This window comes from Magallana gigas, chromosome 6 (assembly GCF_963853765.1).
Source record: "Magallana gigas chromosome 6, xbMagGiga1.1, whole genome shotgun sequence".
Classification (NCBI taxonomy): Eukaryota; Metazoa; Mollusca; class Bivalvia; order Ostreida; family Ostreidae; genus Magallana; species Magallana gigas.
In genome coordinates, this window is record NC_088858.1 from 20,953,512 (window position 1) to 20,963,404 (window position 9,893).

At 32.1% G+C, this 9,893-nt stretch overlaps 1 protein-coding gene across 1 annotated transcript; it reads left to right on the forward strand.

Moving 5' to 3' along the window:
• Nucleotides 1–1,574: 1,574 nt before the first annotated feature.
• LOC105335977 (epoxide hydrolase 4) lies at nt 1,575–7,498 on the forward strand. Its single transcript, XM_034471099.2, has 6 exons — nt 1,575–1,829; nt 3,769–3,893; nt 4,640–4,752; nt 5,305–5,473; nt 5,723–5,883; nt 6,356–7,498. Exons 1-6 carry the CDS (start codon nt 1,635–1,637, stop codon nt 6,616–6,618), a joined length of 1,026 nt encoding a protein of 341 aa, XP_034326990.2. The 5' UTR covers nt 1,575–1,634; the 3' UTR covers nt 6,619–7,498.
• The last annotated feature ends 2,395 nt before the right edge of the window (nt 7,499–9,893 follow it).

Here is a 9,893-nt window from a genome sequence, read left to right on the forward strand (position 1 = left end):
TGATTAAAAAGGCATTGTAAATGCCTATTCGTTTTTCATTTTTGTATGTTGGTTTTACTTTTTGTTTGTTTGATTTGTATAAAGACACCTTTGGTTGATTTTATGTATATTGATATTGCAAAGAAGACTGTTGGTTTGGCATTTATGATCATTGATGATATTATTTTGCATTGTTGAATTTAAATCACTATATTGTATTTTTTGCCCTTTCCGCTGCCCATACCTATATTTACATTTATTTCTTTACGTTTTTAACCTCGTTAATTTGCGTTAGTTTTCGGATTTTCTGGTTTACTTCAATACTAGGTTTTTTCATGCACGAGCTCTTTCGCGCTCAGTATTTATAAATAGATTTACCGGGGAGTATTCGATTAATGCGACGTTCGTTACAAAGCAGTACAGGTTGTGTCTTTGGTTTTCCCTACCCTCCTGACCCAAATATGTTTTTTGAGATTAACTAATATTTTGTGTTGTCATTTATTTGTATGTATAATGGATATTAAATTGCGATTTGTAACGAACGCACCAATCCTTAAAAATTCTGTTTTTGTTTTTCAATAAATTAGTCAAGAAAATATTTATTTTCGGAGGAGTGAAACGAGGGAGAAAATAAGTTATTTTTTTAAAACTCTATTTCTAGATACGTCAATGTTCCACCAAATCACTTCCGATTAGTTGAAATGCTTTCCTTTTTTTTTTCTTCCTATACTTCGTTTTTGACTGATTTAACAAAAAATTCGCGAGACATTTCATATAAAATTACTTTTTTGAATATAAATAACTCAAAACTTCGTAAAAATTTCCTGATTTATTACGCACATTCTTCCTTTAAAGTAGTAGAAGGGTATTTTAAAAAGTGATTGCACTTGACAGGTGCACAGTGTAAAAATATCCAAGCCAAGTGCAGTAACTAAGGCGTGTCTATAATCCTGTCTAACCAGTACTGTCGGTAATATTTGAAAGTTATTTGGAAAGTCTGAGTGTTTATACGAGCTTCTCATGGGGATCTAGAGGGTGAAAAAGGTGTGAGACTCAACTGACAGGCGTAATGTTTCTATTGTATTAATCAAGAATATCAATAGTCATTACCGTCCAGTTAAATTGAGCAAAATTTATAGTTAAACAGATTTGTTTAGGTAAACACAGACTGCCCTAATCCGGAAGCTGAATTGAGACGAAATAACAGGAAAAAATATATGTTCCCAAAGAAAAAAGTCTGTAAACTCAAACGTCCGGATATCCGGAGCCCTATTGTATTTGGAAGTGCATGCAAAAAGTAATATATATTACAATTAAAATTCAAAAATATGTCTCATTCATAAATTGTATATGTTGTGTCGAAATTATGACAAAAATATCTATTTAATCAATTATTCTTGTGTAGTCTACCTAAACTGACATCAACAACAAGCGAGAATCTTTGCTTAAAAATGACATCGGGTATAAATTTCACGACTATCTGGTCTCAATTTTTATCAACATTGAAAAAAGTACCCCTTCGGATCAATGAATGAACCCCAGGCCAGGTCAATATTCAACCCGGCTCAAATCACTCCGTTTTTCCGTTCCGCGTTTTACACAAGGCTATAGGTGCTAAACAATCGTGCAGGGCGAGATAGACATTGACGATCACGATGGCGTTGAAACAAGTTGTGAAATTGATCGCAGTGACCATTTTCTCCTGCATTTACTCAACTCTTGTGTTTATTTCATTGTTTTTCCGTCCAAAATGGCTTATAGGCGGATTTTTCAAGAAGTCGAAGTCTGACAACCCCCCGAAATGTCTGAGTGACCCGAGTCTCGGGACCCACGGCTACATTCATCTAGAGGTGAGAAATGAGGCTTACCTGGCCTGCGTGCGGCAAGACTCAGTCTTTTATATTATAAAGCTGAAAACTTTATTAATACTGGCCTCATTATATAAATTATAGGTTTTTAAAGTATGCAGACGTTGTGTATGTACTACTGACTATATCTAGGCTTAGATGGTTAGAGTAGATATGATTTTATCTATATAGCCATGAGTGTTTGAAGGGTGAGAAAATGGAACTTGGTTTATCACATTCACAAATAAGTTTGCATGGACAAATTATTTTTCCATTGTGGCTAAATATATTACATGATCAAATTAACGTAATCATATCCCTTTTTAAAAAATGTACCAAGGTATTAATACAAGATATTTTATAAATTTAAAGTAATTTGCTAAGCTCACTTTGTTCACATACTATAAATATGAGTGTCGATCATTATACTGAATCCATTTTATTTCAAAATGTTACAAATCAAGGCAGAAATCGGAATACAATAGGAGGACCACAATGGGGGGGGGGGGGGACGAATTATATTTATACAGGATCTACATGAATTATTGTACATTGTCCAGATAGTTCATATCATAACTCATTAAACTGAATTTATCATACCTATTGTTCCTGGCAGGTGAGTGATGTAGCCAATTGACCTCTTGTTTATCTACCAGTTAATTCATATTAACAAGATATCTCTAAATTTTAATGTAATATAGAGTCATATATGTTAGAGAAGCAAACAGAAAAATGTTTGCATTTCCTAATAAACGTGGGTGCATGCTTGTGGGGTTGATGCGTGTCAATTGGAATTGTTCAGTGAATCATTTCTCAAACGTCTGCCTGTGGTTATTTTATCAACAGAAGTAGAGCCAAACCAATTCATTATCTACAATATGACTCATTATACAAAAGGCATGAACAGTCAAGAATGCTAACAAGCTAACCTCCCTACACATAAACCAGGATGCCCCAGTCAAACAAAGTCTGCATGATGTAATTGTTATTCTCTCTCCCTGTTTTTTTTTTTAAATGAAAGCAAAAAAACTTTGAATATATGGGATATATCCAAAATACTAATATTGTTTCAGATTTATTGTAATTTTGAAGCATTGAGAGCGCTAGTAAATGCATGGTTGTGGAATTTTAAGTGACACTTACGGAACCCTTGAATCACATGCAGTGTTAGTGTTGAGGAGAAAATTAGTTAATGTCATCTTAAAGTGATATAAACCAGCATGGTTAGAAAGAAGAGATTCTCAGTGTACATATATCAGAACTATTGGATACTCTGTCGACCTATTTATTAACAGAGTAAAACTGTTGAAGTATATAGATTTTAACAATTTTTAACACAATGAACACTTTTATTAAGTTAATTTAACATAATTAATGTGCCAGGATACTACGTATATTTTTGAATTGAGTGCAAAAGTTTCATATAATTGTTACCAAAGAATATAAGAAAAATATATTAGTAAAGACAGATTCAATGTTGATATGATATAGATTACTTACAAACACATGCACATTCTTGATTGACGTACTGACAGAATACTACGTACTGTACAGATCTGCATATTAATGAAATGTATTTTTAATGCTTTCATATATATTTATCCTATTGTGCCTGAGGAGTTAGGAAGATTTATAGGTTAAATAAAGGGTCCAGGGTGTGTTTACTAAGGGTAGGGGTAGGAATAGTTTGAGTGTAGGTATTATAGATTCTAATGTTAAAAATCTAGCCTTAAGAGCAGGGGAGAAAATAAATGATTTTTGTAATGGCATGAAAATTATCATTACCGGTACCAAAGTAAGTGATTGCGATATTTTTTCACCAGGAGAAAATGTTAAAAACTGCCTGCATTAGCTTGAAGGAAGCATGACATGGCATATGGCATGTACCGGTAGGATTTAATGTGTTTTATAATGGCTGTACATTGTATAATTTGTATTACAGGAGGTCAGACTTCACTATGTGGCAGCTGGTACAGAGGGGAAACCCTTGATGCTCCTAGTTCATGGATTTCCAGAGTTCTGGTATTCCTGGCGGTACCAGCTTAGAGAGTTCTCTAAAGAATTTAGGTATAAGTTACAGACTTGCTGTTTTAATGTCACTGTAAACCAATTAGAAATTCCTTATGTAACACGTCGTAAGAAAGTGCTATCTGCCTATATTCATTCATATGCTGACAAATATTACTACAGTACATGAAAGAGGACCAAAATGGTTGGATTTGAAGTAAAAATTATTATTTGTTGATAAGAACATTCATCAGTGTTCAGGAAAATTAAGGTAAATTTATCCTCTGAAAAGAGAGGTAACTCTCAGTAGGATTAATTACTAGGACTCCTTTACAAAGATTGTAGAATTAATTATTCTGGATTTCTGGTCAAAGATTGGCAGAAACTGTGTTCATTTTTCTGTCATAATTTAGATTTCTTTTGGAAGATCATTAAAGCACACATTTTATATAAGTAAACAAAAGTAATGATGAACCTAAAGTTGTCAGGAACCTATAAATGGACAATACGTACATTGGAAGAGAATCAGATTAAAATGCATGATATATATACACATGTGTCATCTGTCTTCTCAGAGGGAGCATTATGCCAATCTATTAATCTAATATTGTTATACATTTATTTTTGTCACAAATAAATGATGACAATTAATGCGTATGTATATATGTAATACTTAATTTTTTCTAAAAAATACATGCAACTTTTACCAATTGCAGGTAAATTTTCAAAGAATTCAACTGAATTATTAGTACGGTACAATGTATGTGGTACATGACTGTGACTTGGCATTTGTGTTAATATTAAAGGGTTGTTGCTATTGATCAGAGAGGTTATGGAGACTCTGACAAACCGAGTGGTGTCAGCAGTTACAAAATTGACAAGCTGTGCCAGGACCTGAAGCAGCTTATTCCTGCTCTAGGTAAGGATGATCTCAAGTGGGGCAGGATTTAGTGCAACAACAAGTACTTGATTGAGAACATGTAGAATGCCTGCATACTCAAGTGTTAAAATGCAGTCTCACGATGCGATTTTTCATCCGATTTTCTCATCAAATTTGCTTTCGACTAAATCATACCATGTGACTACTTAATTGAAAGTCGAAAGTGAAGTATTAAAGTGGATTGAAAATCTAAAGTGTGTGCAATTTTTAATCATCTCTCTGATGAAAATCATGACATCACAATGACTTTTTACCATTCAATAAGAATATTGAATAGATTTGTTTGAAAATCGTTTCGTGTGACCACCTCAACAATCGACTCCAATCGATTTACCTGAGCAATTAAGTCAATTGATAATCGGATGAAAAATCGCATCGTGTGACCACTGCGAACTTTACAGATAAACAATATTTGATATGAATCTACAAGGGTTGCTTCTCCTGATTTAATGACGATATAATTCCTTGCATTTTAAAAAGGAATTTACAGTAATGATAATGCTCTGATCATATTTTCATCTCTCCCGGCAGGTTACAGGGACTGTGTTTTGGTAGGCCATGATTGGGGTGGTGCCGTGGTCTTCAACTTTGCCAACAAGCATCCAGAGATGGTGAAGAAGCTTATTGTGTTAAATGCTCCACATGGTGCTGTTATGTTAAAAGAGCTGATGACCAGTTATAAACAGTTTTTCATGTCATGGTAGGGCTCCATGTTATCTCTTTTTCTATTGTTCGATGTACCATTGGTACTTCAATGATGATTTTTTACTCAGAATTAAGATGTAATATGCTTTGGGATTATTATCTTTTTGATTCAGAATTTTGATGGAATAAATGTGTAATAGAATTATTTATCTATTTGATTCAGTATTTATATGAACAGTTTCCCTGTTAGAGAAAGAGCGAATGGACTTAATTAACTCTCATAATTGATATTTCATACTTTCAGGTACATGTTCTTTTTCCAAATGCCCTATTTGCCGGAGTTCCTATTACAACATGACTGTTGTAGTTCATTGAATGCAATGTTCAGAGACATGGACAAAAAACCGTTAAAAAATTGTACAGAAGAAGATCTTGAAGCATACAAGTACACATTTTCCAAAAAAGGTTTGTTGAATCAATACAAATATAACTATTACAGAGGGAGCAGTGACATGCTTTTATATTCAGCTCGACTTAAATAAAAAAATTTGTTTTTTGTCTGTCGTTCTTAAACTTTTGACTTTTCAACATTTGGCCTAACATATTATAGATGTAAAATTTAAAAAAAACCTGAAGTTTTCTCTTGGGGTGTTCCCCACTAACCCCTCCATTTAATTTTTTTTTTACATTCATGCATTGTTTAACATACATGTGTCAGGAAGAAAACACCATTGATAAAATAAAAGGAAAAAAAAAAGGATTATAAATATACTTTTTCTTAAACTTAATGTAAAAATTAGATTCAAATCACAGCTCTTACAAATAATATACAATTTAAAATTTTGATTAACAGATATAGGAGCTAGTAGAAAATCACCCTATAATGAAGTGAATTTCAAAAATATTATAAAGACATGCATTTTGTTTATAACTCCAGGAAATGGTTTTACGGGACCATTAAATTACTACAGAGCGGCTATGAGGGGCGATTTAGATAAGAGGATGTTTACTCCCATAGAGGTGCCCACACTCATCGTCTGGGGGGTCAAGGATGTGGCCTTGAACAAAAACCTACCAGAACTCAGCAAGAAGTACATCAAAGATTGCACCATCAAGTATGTGGAGGAAGCTACCCACTGGGTCCAGATGGATGCCTACGAAGATACCAACAAGCACATCTGGGACTTTGTGAAAGCTTAATTAGGTGCCTTGATCTTATACATGTGTATGGTATTATACCATATAGCTTCACACCAAAAATTAAAAATAAAAGTTTTACAAGTCCAATGAATATGAGATAATATATATTTTAATTATTGTGTAGGAGTAATGATAGAAAGAAATTAAGAATTATTATTAATGTATTTTGTTAAATTGTAGACAATCTGAATTTCAATCAAGTGTTGTTATTGTTTAGTTAATGATCTATCTGGTAATTAATGCCAATATATCAGTGATACTTTTTTTTTGATTCACAACGTATCGTCGGTTGTTGGTTTTATCTTGTAATTACCATCATATATATAGTTTTATCAAAGTGTTGTAATTTTGTTATTTAGACTCTTTGGTTCTGATATTTTCATATACCTGTACCAGGTAGATGTCACAAACATATTACAGTAAAACTCGTTTAGTACGAACACGGATATAGCGAATTCTCGAATATAGTGAAGTTTTTTTAAGACCCCGGTAAAATTCTTATCAAATTTTTGCAAAATTTTATGGTTATAACGAATTTGCACTACATTTTATAACATAACAGTTTGAATTAATTTATTTTCATGTACAATTTTCAATTCACAATCCGATTATTAAAGATATCAAAGTAATGTATTTTTATTTTAAGCCTCAATTAGCAAAAATCATAGTCTAGTGAGAGAAAGACATGTTTATAGTGAATTAGCTATAGATATTATTATGAATTCATTATGCGGATATAAGGAATAACGAATATAAGGTAGTAAATCCATTGGTCCCTAGGACTTCACAATAACCGACTTTTACTGTACAGTACTACCATTTAGTGATCGGTAGCACACAAAATTTGATATATATATATATATATATATATATATATATATATATATATATATATATATATATAAATGTCATTGTTTTTGCTATAAAATTGCTAGATTACTCGATGTCATATCAGATTATTCAGTATGTTGTGAACAGCATTAAAAACGTCTTCATAATTATGACTGTAATCCGCTTTATGATAGGTTAAAAAATTTTTATATTGTAAAAATAATGTTGCCCTTATTGTCATAGTAAGACTAACGTCAAAAAATGTATCAATCCGCCTGATGTTACGTTTGAATTTTGTACAATTTTATGTCATTTTAAAGACCAAATGACTGTTTTTATCTTAAATTATTAGCAAAAATATAAATTTTAAGCAATGAATTCAATATCTATTATAGTTTTATATGATATATGGGACAGTTTATGCTTTTTTATAAACCGCAAGTGTAAAATGCCCGAACTATTTTATATCATATAAAACTAATAAATATTGTATACATTCCCAAAATGCATGTTACTTATCCAGTGTTATGAATGATACAATAAAAAGAGGAAAGAAAAAAAAAGTGGTTAAATAATCTTTAAATAGACCACTGTGTGTCTATACAAACACTAGCAGAGGAATGTATCGCTTTATTGGTGAATGAAATGGAGAAATGCACAGCTAGGTCCACATAGTGTAATATTTTTTATAAAGTTGTTTCATATATTTCTTTACAGCTGCGCTGAATTATAAACTGATAAATCCAATTTTGAATTCCTTTAGACATGTTTATTGTTGTTTGTATTGACATATAATTTTTGAACAATTAATATATGCATGAATTTTTTTATTTTGATATTTTTGCCAAAATATTTTTCTACATTTATACCATGTCACATTGCAATGTGGTTGTTGTTACTGAAATTTCCTAAATTTCATGTGTCCGAAAACTTTGTGAAATTGTTCAAGGATTTTGTTGAAATCCTAAGGTTTAAGGGAATGAGCTTAATTGCCTGTAATGCTGTAATCTAAAAAACAATCATTTTTCAAATATTCTAAGAGCTAAAAAATTCAAATTACAGAGAATATTTTTTAGGCAATCATGAAGCTGCTGTTATTTTTGAAGGAGGTAAACCGTGACTTGTTGAGTTAATAAGATAAGATATAGCAGACATTTATCATATGTGAACAAAAAATACAGAATACTCTTGATAATTTTTTGTTTCTTAATTAAAACAATGTGATTGTTATTGCCATAGAATCATTATAATTACAATTTGTGATGCCTCAACTTTTGTGAATTTCATGTTGCCATCAACAATGTTGTCAACGATGGTAAAAGTTTTGTATTCATACCTTATAAATCAAAGAAAGAAGGTCCCAACAAACCTTTGTAATTTGATGATTAATCCATAAAAATTGTGCACAAGGTGATCGCAGAATTTGTTCATGTGCTTTTTTTTTTTTTACACAACGTGTGTTTTGTACAATGAACATGTTAGACAAAATATACCAATTAAAATTTTGGAAATTTAACAACAGTATTTTTTTTTTTCAACAGTGAGTGTTTTGTGCAAGGTACTGTTACAGTGCCTTTAATTATGTACAAGCCAGACAAAATAAATTGAGGTTTTGAAACACTAACCAATTTAGCTCACAGAGACAAAGTCGGGGCGAGTTTATGCTATACCCTCGAGGTCTGGACCTAGTTAATGTTTTTGGAGCAGGTCCTTTATCCAAGTTATTACCTGTCCTGCATGGATGGTACATCTAGGCATACTAATGGACTTAACAGTCTTGAATGCTGAATCTGGGCCATAAATTGTAGAGGCTTGAGGTTAAGGTTTTTGGGGCAGGTGCTCTTTGGTGACCATACCGAAGTTGTATTGTTTCTATCGTCACCTGACATGGATTGATGATACACTATGTGATACTTATGCATTCGACAGGCTTTGACGCTGAATCTGAGCCATAGGTTTCAGATGCTAGAGGATGTTAAGGTTTTTGGAGCAGGTCACATTTTTAGTTAAATATTCAAACTTGCATGGGTGATTTAACTAAGTAAATAAATCACAGAGCTAGCTTTAGATACTCAGTGATCTTGATTATTTAGATGCTTATGCAAATTTAAGATTTTAGAACAACTCAAATTGTGTTAGGGTCTTGGAGCTGGTTACATAATAAAGTAAATTCTGTCATACATCCCAAACAGACTTGCACCTTTACTATAGCTATTGATGTGTAATAAAGAGGTAGCTTCTGATGCAGAACTTGATCTTGATGATATGGATGCTGGATCAGATATATGTTTTTAATGGTAAAAAAAACCCAGGTTTGAATGTTGGAAGAAAATGTTGATCTGACCAACTTCCATGGTTCATGTATGTTTAGAATTAAAATATAAGGCAATCATCAGATACAGAACCTAGCTGATTGCCATCATTAAAGATACTAAGAAAACCTT